We start from the raw sequence: 17,036 nt of genomic DNA, 5'->3' as shown, positions 1-17,036 counted from the left end.
ATGGGCGAGCATAATCTCCTGAACCCCGGGTTTGTGGGGCCGCTGGTGAACATCCACACGGGGGACACGTTCTACTTCCCCAACTTCCGCGCGTCCGGGGCGCAGCTGCCGGGGCTGCCGTCGCTGTCCTACCCGCGCCGCGACAACGTGTGCTCGCTGCCCTGGCCGTCGGCCGAGCCCTGCAATGGCTACGCGCAGCCCTACCTGGGCAGCCCCGTGTCGCTCAACCCGCCCTTCGGCCGCACGTGCGAGCTGGCGCGCGTGGAGGACAGCAAGGGCTACTACCGCGAGCCGTGCGCCGAGGGCGGCGGGGGCCTGAAGCGCGAGGAGCGCGGCCGCGAGCCGGGCCCGGGGGTCGGCCCGGGGGCCGCGCTGCTGCCGCTGGAGCCGTCGGGGCCGCCGGCGCTCGGGTTCAAGTACGACTACGCGGCGGGCGGCGGCGACGCGGGAGCCGCGCACGACCCGCCCTCGTGCCAGTCCCTGGAATCCGACTCCAGCTCGTCCCTGCTCAACGAGGGCCACAAGGGCGCCGGCGCGGGCGACCCGGGCGGCTTGGCGTCGCCCTTGCACCCCGGCGGCGGGCTCTCGGCCAGCGGTAAGGACCGGGGCCCGCGCTCCAGGCGCCGCAGACCCGACGGCTCGCGGGGGCGCAGTGCAGGACCGAGCTGGGCTCCTTTAGGAACGCGCGGGAGGGGGGGTGGGGGGCGCCTGGAAACATGTAAATGCCCCCATAAAAGAGCTGCGGACAGCTCCCTATCCCCCCCCCACCACCACCACCACCCTCGAGCTGCTGCAGGCTGCAGGGGCAGGGAGCTCCGGAGAAGGGGATTCTGACCCAGGCTTCTCCAGGCCTGGAGGTGTGTTGCGGGAGGACCCTGCTCTCTCCGGCCTTTGCACAGGCTCCGTTACCTACTTTTTTTTTTTTTTTTTTTTTTTGCTTTTAAGAAACGCCAGCAAGGCGGGTTAACTCTGCCCGCCTCCCTCCTGTCTGTCCCAGCTCATCAGGGAGCCTATCCCGGAGGATGTGAAAGGAAGGGGCCAGGATATCCGGGAGGAGAGGTTTGGGGAGAAGGGAGGGGATCGGGACTCCAAAGGCTCAGGAATACAGGGTTGAGGAGGCAAGGAGGGGTGAAAGGGGAGGAAGGGAGTGATGAAGGGGGGCAGGAGTGGACGGGGATGAGGGTGTGTGGAGGAGGAGGAGGATGAGCTAGGAGAGCGACGCCTGGAATTGGGCTGTAGGCCAAGAGAAGGGCCGGGGAAGGACCGAGGGCACTGGGCTTGTCACCTCTTGGTCCTCTGGCCAACCCTGCCGGTTCGTCTCCACCCAGGCGCGCCCTGGTACCCGATCCACAGCCGCTCCCGGAAGAAGCGCAAGCCCTATTCGAAGTTGCAGCTGGCGGAGCTGGAGGGGGAGTTTCTGGTGAACGAGTTCATCACACGGCAGCGCCGGAGGGAACTCTCAGACCGCTTGAATCTTAGTGACCAGCAGGTCAAGATCTGGTTTCAGAACCGGAGAATGAAAAAGAAAAGACTTCTGTTGAGGGAGCAAGCTCTCTCCTTCTTTTAGAGGGCAAGACACGGGCACCCGCCCCGGACTGAGCCTGTCTCTGGCAGAGAGCAAGGGGGGCGCTGCCTGGGACGCAGTCCCCGCTTAGAACGCCAGGCATCTCTGGCAGGCGCTCCCTGGACATCCTCTTGTCTGTTTTGTTTGTGGTTCCCTCCCACACACCCCCCAGCAGGCCCTGCCAGGTCCCAGCCCAGCCAGGGAAAGAGGAAGCCCACAGCTGCAGACAGGGGATAGGGTCAGCGAAGGCAGAGGTGCTGGGGAGAGGCTGCTCTGCAGTGGGACTGGGGCATCGGGCCTCTGGCTGAGGACCTGGAGGAAAGGCGATCCACGCGCCCTCCTCCCTCCCACAACTCTCCTTCCAGGGTCTTGAGTCAGCCAGCAGTGGGCAGAGGTGGGGACAGTGGAACCAAGGCTCCCCAAACTCCCAACTGTTGGGGTTAGGAGAGGAGGGAGCGAGAGTGGAGGATCGGTGGGGAGACCGGAAGGGGTTAGGGCAGCTCCGAGAGGGCAGGAGGAAGTGCGGGAACCTAGAGGAAGTCCGGTTCGGGAGAACAGAGTGATCGGGCGATGCTCCAGTCCACAGGGGTCTGGTCCGCTAGGCCTGGACACCCCACAGGCGCAGACAGGCGGCTGGTGACCTGGCTGCGGACGGGGCGAGCGTCAGCCTCCCGGCCCCTCTGGGGCAGGCTGCAGGAAGAGTCTGGGCCCCTCTCCCCACGGCCCTGCGCCGCGCTCACAGGTGTGCCTCCCTCCCCTCTTCCTGCCGCCCAGGCGGCTGCGGGCCGAAGCCGGGAGCCTGAGACTGGGAGCTGGGCCGATGCCGCCGCCTCCGGTGTCCGGTGTAGCGGCCCCCCGGGGACCCCCACCCAACCCTCCAGGAGGCCCGGGAGCCCGGGAAAGGGGCTGCGAGGCGCACCGTTGATTGGCCGGGAGAGTTTCTGGCAGCCGCAAGGCTCGGCCGATCCCCCCTTCCCGCTGGCGTTCACGGTCACGGCCGGAGGCTGGCCCGGCATAATTTACGAGGCAGGAGGAGAATCTGCCCCTAAAGGGGCTACCGGCCACGGAGGCCCCTGCTCAGCCCGGCTTTCCCAGGCTGGTGACAATGAAGGAGGGGGGCGCTGCTGCCCCCCGCCCAACTCCTTTCTCTCTTTTACCCCCCCACTCCACCCCCCCAACGTCGCCCTTTGTCTCAGGATCCACTGCCTCCAGGCCGGGGAGCCACAGAGTACCAGGACCAGAGCCAAAGGAGGGGCACATCCCCAGAACCGGTTGGAAGCCAGAGTGGCTTCTTCAGCCCAGGGCCTTTACCCATAGCGCCCTTCAGACCCCAGCCCCAGCCCCAGCCCAGTAGATCCAGGCTGGCTTAGGAGAGAGGGCAGTGAAGACGTGCGGCGCCCTCCTGCACCCCCTGTTTATCCCTCTGGGTGAGAGTCCCTCTACCTCCCATCTGCTGACCCACCGTTGCCAGGAGGAAGAAGGTGAGAAGCAGGGGACTGATGCGAGCTAAGCCCAGCATGGACGGTGTGAACTGGCCTGCTAGCTTGGAGTTCTTCCTGCCGGGGAAGAGTCCCCCTAACACACCCTGGAATGGCAGCCCCCAGAGCCTCCCACCCTCCCACCAGCACGCAGCTTCAGGTCCCTGTACAGGGTTGTGCAGAGGCATGGGCAAACACAGCACAGCTGAGCCCAGCTCCGCTCCCCCGGGGCCTATGCCACTCCCCTGACTGTACTTGGAAGCAGGCACCCTCTTGTACAGCCCCAAATACAGCCTTGCAGAATGGCCGTACAATCACTTGCCCTCATCCCCCACTGGGCACCTGACACCTTCCCCACTGACATAAATGTTTCACCTGTGTACAAGTTCTCAGACATCAGCACCATTCCAGCTGTCTGCACAATCCCCTGTGGGCTGGCCCTGGGTATGAGGCATCTCCCCTTTGCCTGGTCGCCCATGTACCCCTCTATGCAGCCCCTCCTGTGACCTTGTGGGCTCTGGGGTGCTGGATTCGAGCTTCACCACTCCAGCCTGACTCCCACAGCTTAGTGGAGGAAAAGAGACCAGAACACTATAAAAGGGGTGGGGGTACAAAGATATGCAATATTCTTCTTCCTGTCGCTTTAAACTGACTTCCGTGAGCTTCTCTGTCAATCCGTGTCCAGTTCTCTGTGTCTGTTGCTCGTACCTAGTGTAGTCTCTGTGGGTATCTGCCCTTCCCAGCTCTCTGTAGTGTGCCCTCCTATTCAAATGTCTGTCTTTAGCACGTTTTCCCTTTATATAGTCCTTGTACAGAGTTGCTTCATCATATTAATATTAATAATAATAATTAAAACATGACTGGATGACGATGTGATTTTTTTTTGAGAAAGATTTTTAAACTGAGTCCCCACGCGTGGTCTCCTCTGCTCAGAAAGAATGGGATCCCCATTCCTAGCTGTTCCCCCACTTTACTGTCTCCAGCTCAGGTGAATAATAAAAATAATAAATGTATAATGATAAAGGAAGAACAGTGCAGGGGCAACAAAAATATACGAGCAACCAAGATCTGTTGATGAACTGCCATCTCTAGTCCCAAGCAATTACTAGCAGAGAGAAAATTGGGGGATAGTAGATTGGGGGGGAGGAGAGGGATTGCTGAGGAGTCATGGGGCCATAAAAATACTGTAGACAGCCCAGGGGGTGTCTACCTTCAGGGCCAGAAAGAGGAAGCCTGAGCTGCAGGATCTCTGAGAAGTGAAACCAGGGCAGAGGCTGCAGCAGGTTGGAGCAGCAATGGCAAGAGTGCCCTGGGACATGGGGCAGGGGCTCGTGGAAGCACACTTCAGCGCCATGGTCTAACCCCATGGCTTCACTCTGACAGCACATTTTGTGCACGCAAAATAACTAGGTACGGGACTGAAGACCCCTTGGAGCTGGTGAAATAGGCTTCACCTCTCAGCCAGCAGCTCCCTTTGGGCCTTGCCAGAGAGAGGCCTGGGTGGAAGCCAAAGTCTGGGTTCCAGCAGAGCCTTTGAGACCTCTGCACCTTCCCTTCACCCCTTCCTTCTGGATGGGACATCCTCCCTCTGCCTCCACCCTTGTGCCTCTGGTCCCTGAGTTTTCCTTTCTCACAGCCTGGCTCCAATCAGGGAGTCTCCTCCACATTCCCCCTCCACCCTCCTGGGCCTGCTTAGGAATAGCAGGGGCCCCCACTGAGCCCAGCGTCCAAGCCACACCTCCTGCCTTGAAATCCTTCTCCCTCTCCCTTCCTTTCCTTACTCCTGCAAGTAGAAAAACTAACAAATTTAGATTGAATCCCGTTCTCCATTTGCTTCTAACACACAGCTTGTCTTGTGTAGCTGAGGGGTTTGGGCAGGACAGAGATCCCAAGCTCTGGGGGTCACTCATACAAAGCTCCCCCCCTCAGAAAACAGGCAAAACTGGGGACAGGATAGCTTCTGGCAGTCAGGAGGACTGGGTGGCCATGTCCAGGTCTGAATTAAGATGTGTGTGTGTGTGTGGGGGGGGAGTTGAATCCCAGTGAATCCAGGCCAGAGACTACCCTCTTCTTAAGACAGATCTGTACAGGAAGAATTAACAGTGAAGGCATTTCTGGCTTTAAAAAAAAAAAAAAGGAAATTTAAGGAGGTCAGGAGTAACTGGTCTTTAGTTTATTCCCTTGATTTATTCCCAGAGACACTGCAGAATCTGAGAGAGAGGCAGTACCCTTGTTGGGTGGTGTCCACATAGGTCCCAAAACTCAGTAACTGGGCAGACTGTCAGAGAAGGAAAGACACTATAACCTCCTGCTAATGGTTGAAAGCATATCTTTGGGTCTCTGGGCCAAAGAGAATGTCGTGATTGGAGCCTCAACTCAAGTACTCAGGGCAAGGCTGAACTCTGCATCCGGGCAGGCATTGCATCTATTTTGCAACTATTCGGTTCAAGCCCTCAAACTGCAATTTACTCCACGGGCTTTAAAACAAAGAATCCCGCGTCTCTAATGGAGTCTAGAGGAGCAAGGGATGGAGAGGATTATCTGGATAATTCGGGCAGACAAGGATTCCGCTGTTTTGTATCTGCCAGCTTATACCCCCCAGATGAGCTGCGTCTCCGGCCGCGGTTCTCCACCCAGTGCCACTCCACTCGGGCCGCCCAGACACTGCAGGGTATTCAGAGCCGCTGTGGAGCGGGCGGGCGGCGGGGAGGGGTGCCGGCCGCTGGGTCCCGGGGATGCTAATGCAGCCGGAAGCCCGGCGCGCGATCGATGGCTCAGACCCGGGGCGGAGCAGGGACCGCGGCCCCGTCTCCGAACAAAGCAACCCCCCGGGATCCTGGTTCCCGACAGGCCGGAGCCCCTGCCCATCCTCCCCGCCCTTACCAGGAAGGCAGCAGCGGCTTTCCGGCCCCGGGCCGGCTCGGGAGGCGCACCCCGAGCCCCCAGCCCCCGAGCCCCCGAGCCCCGGCTCCGCGCGGCGGGCGCATGGAGGCGCCGCAGGCTCCGGCTGGCTGAGCGCGCGGAGGGCCGCAGGCGCCGGGTCCCGCAGCCGCGCATCCTCCCTCCCGCGCCGGCCTCGGTCCAGACGGGGCTGCCCGCGGGGAAGCGTCGCCCCAGCCCCGCACCCGCAGCCGCAGCCGCAGCCGCAGCCGCAGCCCGCGCCGCGCCCGCCGCTCCGGGAGGCCCCAGACAAAGGCGCGGCGGCCGCTGGCGGAGGCGGCGCCCCAGCACCTCCGCGGCCTGGCCCCGCGCACAGGGCTCCGCGAGGTCGGCCCACCTCGCCCGGCCCGGCCCGGCCCCCGCCCCGGCTCCGGCTCCCGTGCGCCGCGGGGCCCCGCGGAGGGGAGACCCCGCGCGCCTCGCAGCCCCTGCCCCTGCCGCCGGCAGCTCCAGCCCAGCCCAGGGCCGCGGGCCCCGCCGGGGACGGGATGACCCCTGCTGGCCACAGCCGCGGAGGCCGCCGAGCCCCGCCCCGCCCGGCCCGGCCCGGCCCCGGGCGCCCCGCGAGGGTGCGGGAGGCCTGGGAGGACCGCGGGGTCCCCTCCGCTGGGCGCGCGCGGAGCCTCGGGGCCTGTGCCGCGCGGGGAGCCCGGCACCGCCGCCGAGCAGCTGCGCTCGGACGAGGCCAGACGCCCCGGGCCTCAGCCTCTCTGAGCCCGAGCCACTCCCCGGGGCCGCGGAGCCGAGCCCTGGCTTGGGCAGCTTCCACCGCCGGAGTGGACCACGTCCGGGAGGAAAGCTCCCTGCGCACGACGGAAGATGCGCAGTCCGTGTGCGGGGCACCGGGAAGATGCTTCGGGAAATGCACACTTGGTACAGCCGGCACAGCCAGCCTCTTCCAGCAGTCTGAAGTGCACACAGATCTCTTTAGCACATGTCCATACGGGCACCGAAAACCTCTTTCTCTACAAAACATACATACAGAAGCACTTTTATTTGTACGGGAAAGCAACCTTCTGGGAAAAGGTTACACGCCGCATGGATGACCACCACATGTAAAGGTTCATTTGCATGAACAGCGCACTTGCATATATATGTGCTGCGAGGCGACTATACAGTCCTGCATCTATTTAGCTGCATGGACATATGCACTCCATAGGGCGTATGAAATCGTGCATGGAAAATGCATCCAAATCGTGTCCACCGAACAAGGAAAATACATCATCTTATTACATATGAATCACAAAGTGAATAAATATCATATTATTACATAGATGCACTAAGTGAATATCTACCCAGTGTATGAAAAACATTGTTGTGTAAGTTAGTTTACGTAGTGTGCGTGTACCAAATACATTGAATACATTCTTTGAGCTCACATGTTTTTGTATTTATAATACACATTTATTTGGCTGTCTTACAAACAGTAGCAGGAGGAAGTTCAGGCATTGGCAATGACAATCTCCGTCGGCTGAGCCTCTTTTCTTTCTGTTTTTCTATTATTTCCGTCTTTAAAAAACCCCTTCTCCGTCCACACTGATTATTTATATAAGTGGTCTCCCATCTCCAGGTCTCTGACACATCTCTTGTTGAAGTCAGGGTCTATATTTAGAATCCCAAGTCCTGTTTGCAGCAGGATAATCACAGCCTGTATGGAAGGAGCATTATATAATTAGGTTACCCCTGTGTCTCAGGACTTGTTCTTCTAGACCTAAGGTAAATATATTAGAGAGTCACTCTAGGCTGCCAGTTAAGAAAGAGGGAGAGGGTAGAGGGAAGTGCTGGCCTGGGAAGTTGTGTAACAGGCAGGCTGGGGTAAAGGCAAACTCCAGGTGCATGCCACCGGGCACTCTGGGTTCCTGAAAGCTGAAGTTTGTTTAAATTTTTAAAAATTGATCGCCTCTCGGCCTTTTGGCTAAGATCAAGTGAATTTTTTAAAAATTGATTCTTTAAAAAATCTCCAGTGGAGAAAGACGGCATGAAGTAAAGGCTGGACGTCGCCTTCTAGGACCCTCTCAAACCCCAGAGCAGCCCCACTCCCTTGGGCCAACTAGGGAGAGGATTGCGGCCCACCCAGCTCCTCAGCCCCCCTTAGCATCCTTAATGTTGGCCAGGTCTACACAGGCAGCAGGGGCGGGTTGGCCCATAACCCAAGTTCTCAACAAGATCCACTCCTAGCACTTTCGGAGAGGCGATAATAGCTTAAAACATTTTCTGACACTGAGCTAACTCTGTTTCCGCCCGGGGAAATTAGTCCCACTTGGGTCTTTCCTTAGGAGCTAAAACTCCGAGAGTACCTGACACACGCCTATGGAAAAATTCTTTGAAAGACAATGCACTCACACCCCGCCGAGATATTGTTTATGGGTTCCGTGTAGACACTGCCATATTTTACTGTCCAAAGGAATCAATTAATTAGAGCCTGGCCAGTGCCCGCGCCGGCCGCTGCTTGGCTGAGCGCGAGGCTGAGATAGATGAGCGCGGCCGGCCCGGCCTTGTTAACAAGCGTCCTCATAAAGATGCAGCTGATAAGGCGGCGGGGCGCCGGCCCGGCCTTGGGGCGCCCGCTGTGGGGGGCAGCGGAGTCCCCACTCCGCTCGCCTTCACCCAGTCTTCTCCCCTCTGGCGCCTTGGTGCTGGCACCCGGCTCATTCCCTCTCCGCTCCACTCCTCAGACTTTTCCCTCTTCCTCGTGGAGCCCCAAATTTTAAAAGAGATGTTTTTTAATAAAAATATGTCCACCTCTGTCTGTGAGTGCCTGTCTGGCTGTTCCGGGACCTGCTGCCGCCTCCTTTCCTTGCATTACTGTGCCTGGTTCCTTTTCACATCTGGCGCTCTCTTCCCTCTCTGGCTTCGCCCTTGCTTTTTCTACCAGGTTGGTGCTGGCTCAGGCCCCAATGAGCTTGTAAAAAAATAATAATAATACAAATAACCCCTGGTTATCTTGTGGCAGAGTTAACACCCCCAGATAAGTCAGACCCCATGAAAAAAAAAAGCCAACCCTGGATATAATTGCTGGTTTGGGTTGCAACACTTAATTCTGTTTATTCTCACCAATGTGCATACTTAACGAAGAGATATTGGTATTAAAGGGCAGGGGGGAATTAATTTTACTTTTATAGTCATCTATTAAGAGCACAAGATGATCTGGGTCTCCTTTAAAGGGACCAAAAAAGGGGGGGAGGGAGCGAGAAAGAAAGGGAGGGGGAAGGGAGAAATATGACTGAAGGCGAACAAAGATCTTTGCCTGAAGAAACAATGTAACACTAGACAGAACTATAAAGTCTGGGAATGTAGCAACGCTGGACCCTCTCAACTTCCCCCATTTGGAATCCTGTCCCCTGCACTTCCTGCTGAAATCCTAATCCTGACCACACAGCAGTATTCAAGAAAGAATTCATGCAATTATCCGGATAATTGTGGGGAAAAGAGAGAAAGCATTTCCCTTTTATTGTCTCATCCTCTCCGCTGTGCAGAGGAGGAGGAGGGGGCTACATGGGATATGGAGGAAAAGGAGGGTCTCCCAGGGTCACCCTATGACTTACAAGATGGCTACTCCTGAGCCAAGAGGGTCCTAGGCAGGAGCTTATAGGTGCTCAGAGATTAATAAGGCCTCAGGGATCCAGTTTCATTTTTCAAAATATTTGTTTGATTTTACTTTGTATAGACCTGCCTCATCTAGTATTGTAATTATCACAAGTAAGTGAATAATAGATAATTATAGGGGTGTCGATAATATCATTTATTTTATAGCCACACAAGATATGATTAGAGTCAATGTCGGAGGCTCTGTTGGAGCCTGGAAGACAGCGAGAGGCAAAGTAGAGAGGCCTGGTAGTCTTTCCTTTCCTCTGGTTATGAATCTCCAGAAATCCCCAATTGTCTAAATTCTCTCTCCAGATATCTTAAGGGAAAGCTCTACATTTTCAGGGGTTGTTAGCTCGGAGAAGGGCAAACAGCAATTTGGTACTTAAACCTCCCCCACAGTCTCAGGGGCAGTAGTCTCCGTTCCCCCAAGATGAAGGGCTTCACCCTCAGTTCAAGACTGCCAGGGTCACAGAGACTCGGCAGTTTAGGCCGGTGAGAGGAAGACAGGGTCTTACCAAAACCAAGTTCATTGTCATCCCCAAGTGGGCATTGGGTCCAGAGTGAAGCCCCCTTTGATCCCAATCCGGTCTTCTTTCCTGGACCTCTCCCCCAGGGACACCTGAATGGGGGCAGAAGCCAGGCTAGGACTTGTAGAGGCTGGTTGGGATGGGGATGGGGGGAAAAAAAACCCTGAAAATATGCTTCCTTGTTTCTGGGATTCAGAAGACCAGAAGCCAGAAGCCTAGGGGGTGGGGGAAGGGAGGGAGGGAGGGAAAGAGAGAGAGAGAGAGATTGTGATAGAGGCCAGGGAAGAGAGGGTCAGGGGAAACCATGAAGCAGGAAGGCAAGAAAAAAAGGAATGAGTGAAAGAAAAGGGGCAGGAGGAGAACCCACAGGGAATACAGGAAGGAAATATAATGGAAAAGGTAGAAAAGGAAGAAGAGGAAATAAAAAGACAGAAGAAAAAAGGGGGGTCATTTTAAAAGGATGTTACGAAGAGCAGGAGAGGAAGGAGGGAGACCGAGGCCGGGGTCCGCGGCTCGCTCGGCCAGGCCGCCTGCAGCAGTCTGGGTGGGCGGGGGGCGCCACGACAAAGTGAAGGTCAAGTTAGCATCGTACCTTATAAGGAAGGCGTCGGTCCTCCATTTCAGCCTTTCTTTCCGCCAGGACGTGGCCGTAGCATTTCTAGTCTCGTAAACACTGGACTCTTTGGGGCCTTTTAGAAAAAATAAAGACCCTCTTCCTTTATTGGAGGTGCGCTCGGCCGGCTGGGGGAAGCAGCGGACAGAGAAGTCAACTAATGAAGACTCCGGGAAACTTTTCTCTCCTTTTCTCTCTCTCTCTGGCTCCGCTCCCGCCAGCTGGGCTCCCTCCCTCCCTCCCTCCCTCTCTCCCTCCCTCCCTCTCTCCCTCCTCTCCCAACCCGACACCTCTTCTGCTCTCCGTATCTCCCTCCCGGTCTTCCCTGTCTCTCGCCACCGTCTGTAACTCTGGGATCTGTCTCTCCACACCCCCCTCCCCTACTGCTGACTTCTAAATTTGTTCCATTCCACCACGAAAGGAGCAGGAACGTAAGAATTGGAAAGAAAATTAGCCTTCTCAAAGAAAAGTGCATTTACAGCCTAAATGTCTATTAAGATTTCCTTCTGAAAACCAGGCGGTAAACTCGGTAAGGAGGAGAAGTGAGGCAGCGCCAGTGGGGAGGGCTGGCGAGGTGGGAGCCTTGGATTTCTTTATTTCTCAGGTCCAGAGGCGGAGAGAAGGGGGAGAAGCAGGCAAGTGAGAGAGAAGCGCTGGAAGCCGGCAGCCAGCAAAGGAGGCGGCGCGGGCGGTGCGGGAGAAGGGAGGCCCAAGGACGGGTGGCGGCCGCGACCTGGAGCCCGGGCCTGGGGTGCCCAGACACAAGCGAATCTCAAATCCGTGGGCCTGAGAAGTGTGGGGAGAGGCGAGGACCGCAGGAGGCAGGGAGGCCCCGAGGATGGCGGTGCCGCAGCCGGCCAGCCGCGGGGAGAGGGAGTTCCGGACCCGCGGGGCAGCGGCGACCCGGGGACAGCGGCGACCCAGGGGCGGCGGGGCGGGCGCCAGAGGAAGGAACCCGGAGCGCCATCCTGGATCCTCTCCCTGCAGGGTGGCACTGGGGGCGAGGGGGACAGCGGGGGACGGAGGGAGACAATCCAGCCAAGGGGGTCTGTGACGGACTCACCTCTTTTTCCTGGACCTGACAGCTTGTTTTCTCCTGCTCTGTGCCCACGGAGCCCTTCTTAGGCCTAATCCTATTTTTTTAAGTGGGAACTCTAATGGCAGGGTCAGGGTGGGATGCTCAGAAAGCCATTCTGGGGACTTCTGGTTCAATCTGAAACTCCGCAAAACCCAAATTTTGTCACCTCCTCCCTTCTCAAGTGGAAACCGGCCTCGAGGACCAGTCCTCTCCCACTTTACCTACCTGGCTAAGGTGCCTAAGGGCTATAGGGACATGCAGTAGGACCTGACACCCAGGTAGGAGCAGCGAGGAGCCCTGGGGCTGTCAGTGCAGCTCCCAGACCTCAGTGCCCAGAGCCTCCCGCCCTGCATTCCGATAATGAAAAACAAAGGGGGAGGACTTGATTATTTCTGATGGCATTAAAGGACCCAGGCTTAGAAAAACAGCATCTGACCCTGAGATCTAAGGTGATGGGTGTCTCCCCCACAGACATTTAATCTGGGCAAATGTCCTACTGCCTGAGCTCAAGGGGCCTTAAGGGGGTGGCCAGGGTGAGGACATTTGCTGCCAGAAAGCCCCAGGGAGGGAGCAGGAGGCCCGCTTTGGTATTATCTAGAGTTGTGTGGAGAATATTTTAAAAGGTCAGAATGAACTGGGGAGGCGCTTTCTGATGTCCCCCTCAGCTCTGGGAAGGGGAGCCCCAGGAAAGGAAGGAGTTTCTGAGCTGGGGCATTTCCCCCTACTGTGGGAAAGACAGAGATACCCAGACCTCATTCTGCAAAAATGTGTTGTGTGCCTGTGACAGAGAATTGGTAGCTGCTTGGGAGATTTCCGGACTTTCAGGGAGTAGAGCAGGGTCAGACACTCTGGGGAAGGCAGAGGCTGAGGTGTGAGGTAGGGTAAGTGGAGGAATCTGGGGAGCAAGACTAGAAGGTATCACCCAAATCCAGTTCCTTAGAGAAGCCACACACACACACACACACACACACACACGCACACACACACACAATGGGCTCCAATATTGAAAAACACCAGATGATCTGCTTGGAAGGGACATAAACAGGCCAAGCGGATGCAGGTTCATAAAACCTGCAAAATCCCAGACAGGAACACTTAAAATGCCCCAGAAACAAAGCACACCGTGACAAATTCTCACCCAACACACAAGTACATGCAGCAGAAGGTTCCCAGACACGCAGAGAGCCTCCCCACTCGGGGCCTCCCCACTTGGCCACTCAGGTGTACCTGCCCAGCTCCAGGAGCACACACACGCTTGTGCACTTCCCCAAACCTACCCGCAGCGACCCTTGGGGGCAAGGGGCAAACACTCGGCTGCACGAACACCCCACAGAGCCAGCCCCGGGTCCCCTGAGCCTCCGTAATGCACGATCCATACCCGGAGATAAAAGTCTAGACAATAGACGGCTGTTTATGACAACGGGGCCCTCCAAGTTTGGAGCCAGGCGATAAATCTCTGGTGAATCTTCCTGTAACTCAACTTCTGGCTGTAGTGACGAGAGAGCCGCGGAGACCGCAGAGAGAAAAGCAGCAAAATGCTCTTTTAAATCATGAGCAGAAGGCGACTTCCCCGCTGGGGCAAGAGAGTGGAGGCGGCCACACTCGCCCCACATGGCGCGTCCACACTGTGGAAGCTTTCGGATCGGGCTTCAGCACGCAGGCGAGTCAGGTTTCCCGGCCCCCCGGAAACCGGGGCGAAGTGTACAGGCAGATGGCGGGGCCTGGAGGCTGGGACAGACCCACAGACCGCTCTTGCTGCAGGCACAGGGTCTCTTTTTTGGTGGTGGTGACCAGAATCTTCCTGCTATGTGTCACCTGAATTTGTTCACCCAGTGCCCCTCTTCTCCCTAGTGCTCTCTCTCTCTCTCTCTCTGTGTGTGTGTGTCTCTCTCCTCTCTCTCCCCCTCCTTTTCCTTTTTGGATTGATGGGCTGTTCCCTTTTGCATTTTCGACCCAGGCGTCTGATTACAAGTAAAGAGCCACTGAAGTTCATCTCATAAAAATGCCGCGAGCTCACTTTGATCTGCGCGGACTGGGTCCGAGCCTGAGCAGGCGCTAAAGCCGGGGAATGGCGGCTCGGGCGGGCGGCCTGGGCCTGGGGCGGCGGGGACGCCGCTCGGGTGGCCCCCGGGCAATCCCGCCCAGAGAGGCAGCTCCGCGCCGCTGCCACTGGGTTTGGGCACCAAGGTCCAATGGGAGCGGCTCCAATTCAGACTGCTTTTAAGACATTTCCTTCGTTTTAGAGCATTTGGTGAGGGGCCCAGTGAAACTGGCTCGTAAAATGGGACTTTTATGGGGAGAAACGGGGTCGCGTTGCTAGCCTCCAGGGACAATCCCTGGGGGAGGAGGTGGGTGGGGCTGCGGGGGGAGAATCTGCCCTTCTCCCTCCCCTTTCAGCTCCGGGGGCTCGGGTGACCTCACTTGGGCCCTTGGGCTTGGGGTGACGGCGGCCCGGAGGAGAGGTGGGGGCCGAGCAGTGCGATCCCCCAGCTCTTCGGCTGGGGTGGGGTGCGTCCCGGGTGCGCGGGAACTGCTGGCCTGAAAATCCCGAGCGCCAGAGGGGTTGGTAAAGCCGGGGTGTTGCTCTGGGGGAGAGACGGCGCGAGAAGGTGCGAGCCGATTTCTGGAGTGCTCGTCTGGCGGCCAAGGCTCCGGCGCCGGCTGCTTACCTTGCACTGACCCCACGGCGGACTGAACTTAGAGTCCGAGCCCATCGGAGCTCTCAAGGGCCCTCTTTCTCCTCCCTCGCTTCCCCTCCCGCTGATGGTCTCTGGGGTGGGCCCCGTGCCCCACGCCCCAATGTGCTCTCTAGATCGGGGTGGACAAGCTGCAGGGCCAGTCAGTGCAGCGTGTGGGGTCTCCCGTGCGGGGATTCAGAACTCAGCAGATACTGCCCCCTTCTGAAGCCGCCTCTGGTGTGGGCGTGTGGAGGGGAGCCCCCGAGTCTGCAGAGGTCCTGGCCAGAGTGGCACAGCAGCTGCTGGCGGCCGGGCGGGCGGGCGGGCGGGCGGGCGGGCTGGAGGTGCTGACCGAGCCACCAAGAGCTAGGAAGGACAGGCCGGCCCTGCCCCGGAGGATTTCAGGTGAAAATCGGGGCGCCAGGATTGTGGAAGGGCCACAGGCACCGAGAGATGGGGGAGGGGAAGCCACCTCCCGCCAGGGACAAGGACTTGCCAGGGCTCTTGGGAGCCGACTTGGGACCATAGTTGAGCCTCAGTTGTGGGTGGGATGCACTGATGCCCTGGGGTGCGGCCTGGGACTAGCCACTCAGCCTATGCTTTGGAGTGGTCCCGGACCTAGGGCTGCGCGGGGAAGGGGGAAGTGGCCAGCCCGCAGCGTGGGCATTTCCACCCATCACTGCCTTGCTGACCTCAGTGGCCAGAGCCTTCTTTCCTTGACCCCAGCAGCAATCTCCAGGTGCTGGGATTTTTAAAAAGTTGTTGAAAAATTAAAAGTCAGACCAAAACTAGAAAAAAAAAAAAAACCAACAACAACAAACAAACCCTGAACTTCATGCCTTGTTTTTTGGGGGAAGAATATTAATTCTCAGAAGCCTCTGTTGAGAGACCCTAGAGTCTCCTGGACATCAACTTCTCTGACATTCTTTCTTGCCTTCTTTTTTGTTTCAAGGAAATAAAGCCGCCAGTGGCTCCTTGCAGCCGCCTGGCTCACTTTTATGGTGGCCCTGGAATAAACTTTGGTGGTCAAATTCAAGTGCTCAGGCCCACAGCTGGCTCCTCACAGGAAGCGTACCCCCTCCCCACTGTCGGCCAGGGCAGCAGAGATTTTGCCTGGGGGCTTAGGCCCCACAAAGCCCTGGAGGCCAGGATGGAGAAAGAAGCATGGCCCTGGGGGGAACTGGGGAAAGCCAAAGCCCCGAGACTCTGTGCCCTCATCCCCACCTCTGCAAGGGATAGGGGTACCTCTCACTTCCCTCTCGCTGGTTCCTATCACTGTTTGGGGAACATTCTGCCTCCAATAAACTTACGTTTAATGAGGTCAGGACGAACCCTATAAAAGCCATAGTCCATAGTTCCCCATCATTATAATTAAAAACGCTAGCCCCAGGTCACCCTATAAAAGGAGGTAGAGGAAGGAGGAAAAGCAACAGATTTTTCTTCCTGCAGCTTCTCACTGACAGAGAAGCCCCACACTTGAACAAAGTCCCAATCTAGTTCTTCTTTGCCCCCATTTAAGATCAGGCCGGGACTAAAGGGCTCAGGAAGCTGATGGGGATGAGGATGCTGGAGGCCTATCCCTGGGTATTTCAGAGCTACCCCAGGAAGGGGACCCATGACCAGCGTGACTCCACTCCAGGCGATGCTCTAAAGGCTGCGCACATTTGGGGAGGCAGGAGGGTTGAGGAGGAATGGATTTGGGGAGTCTTATTTGGGGACATGATCTGATTTTTTGTGTCTCCTCCATCTGGTTTGGGGGCCTCCGTATCTCGGCAAGCTCGGCAAGGAAAATCAAGTCCAAATAATATTTTTAAAGTAGAAATCAATTTTAACCAAGAGTTAGGGGGTCAAAGAGGGTCTGGGCCATTTCTGGCTTTCCCTGAGTCCTTGTGGGTTTCAGTCCTCCCCTCCTACCTGAACAAATCATGCCCTGGCAGCTCCTCCTTGGATCCAAGGTTGCTTTCTGCTTGTGGGGAGTGCTTCGGCCCCTTGGATCCAGTCCAGAACCTTTCAATAAAGTGATTCTCAGCTGCCTAGATGTGTCCCACAGTGCCCAGAGGGATGGGAGGCGAAGGAAGGCAGCGCCTCTGAGTCCACCTCTTGGGCCACAGCTATCTAGGAGGCTGGTGGACTGGGAGGAGGGCAGGGCAGGGCTAAGAAACGGGAAAGAGGCACCAAGGCCTTGCCTCCAGCCACTTGGGAACAGGGCTGGGGGCCTCCATGAGGGAGTGGTCCCTGGCCCTGCCCTGCCCAGCCCACCCAGGTTCCTCAGCTCCCTTCCCCTGCCCTGCTAGTCTGTCCAGCAGACCCACACCTGGCCCCACTGCCCACCTCCCAGCCCCCAAATCATTCAGGGATAGGAGCCCCAAACCCAGCACCCACCCACCTACCTACCCCCTCCCTTCATATACTTCCTGAACCCTGACTCTGGGCATCTTTTCAGCCCCCAAGCTGAGGCTTGAGCCCCCAACCCAAAGGACCCCTGGGACAGAGAGAATACACGGCTCTCATTCTGATCTTTATCTGTGGGGTTTGAGATTTAAAAATCACAGTGGATGTAGCTTTCTGCA

General features: G+C 57.4%; 1 protein-coding gene and 1 long non-coding RNA gene across 2 annotated transcripts; one reads left to right on the top strand and one right to left on the bottom strand.

Moving 5' to 3' along the window:
• On the top strand, positions 1-1,567 carry HOXC12 (homeobox C12). The gene is made up of 2 exons (XM_072765085.1): positions 1-595; positions 1,329-1,567. The coding sequence occupies exons 1-2, from the start codon at positions 1-3 to the stop codon at positions 1,565-1,567; spliced, it is 834 nt and encodes a 277-aa protein (XP_072621186.1).
• A 5,839-nt stretch (positions 1,568-7,406) lies between these two features.
• On the bottom strand, positions 7,407-10,856 carry LOC140599815 (uncharacterized). Its single transcript, XR_012002810.1, has 3 exons — positions 10,690-10,856; positions 8,725-8,884; positions 7,407-7,630 (listed from the first exon to the last, which is right to left on the bottom strand). It is a non-coding gene; the product is annotated as an uncharacterized lncRNA (long non-coding RNA).
• Between the last annotated feature and the right edge of the window lie 6,180 nt (positions 10,857-17,036).

This window comes from Vulpes vulpes, chromosome 8 (assembly GCF_048418805.1).
Source record: "Vulpes vulpes isolate BD-2025 chromosome 8, VulVul3, whole genome shotgun sequence".
Taxonomy (NCBI): Eukaryota; Metazoa; Chordata; class Mammalia; order Carnivora; family Canidae; genus Vulpes; species Vulpes vulpes.
Note: the sequence above shows the minus strand (reverse complement) of the source record. Positions and strands in the feature narration are given on the sequence as shown.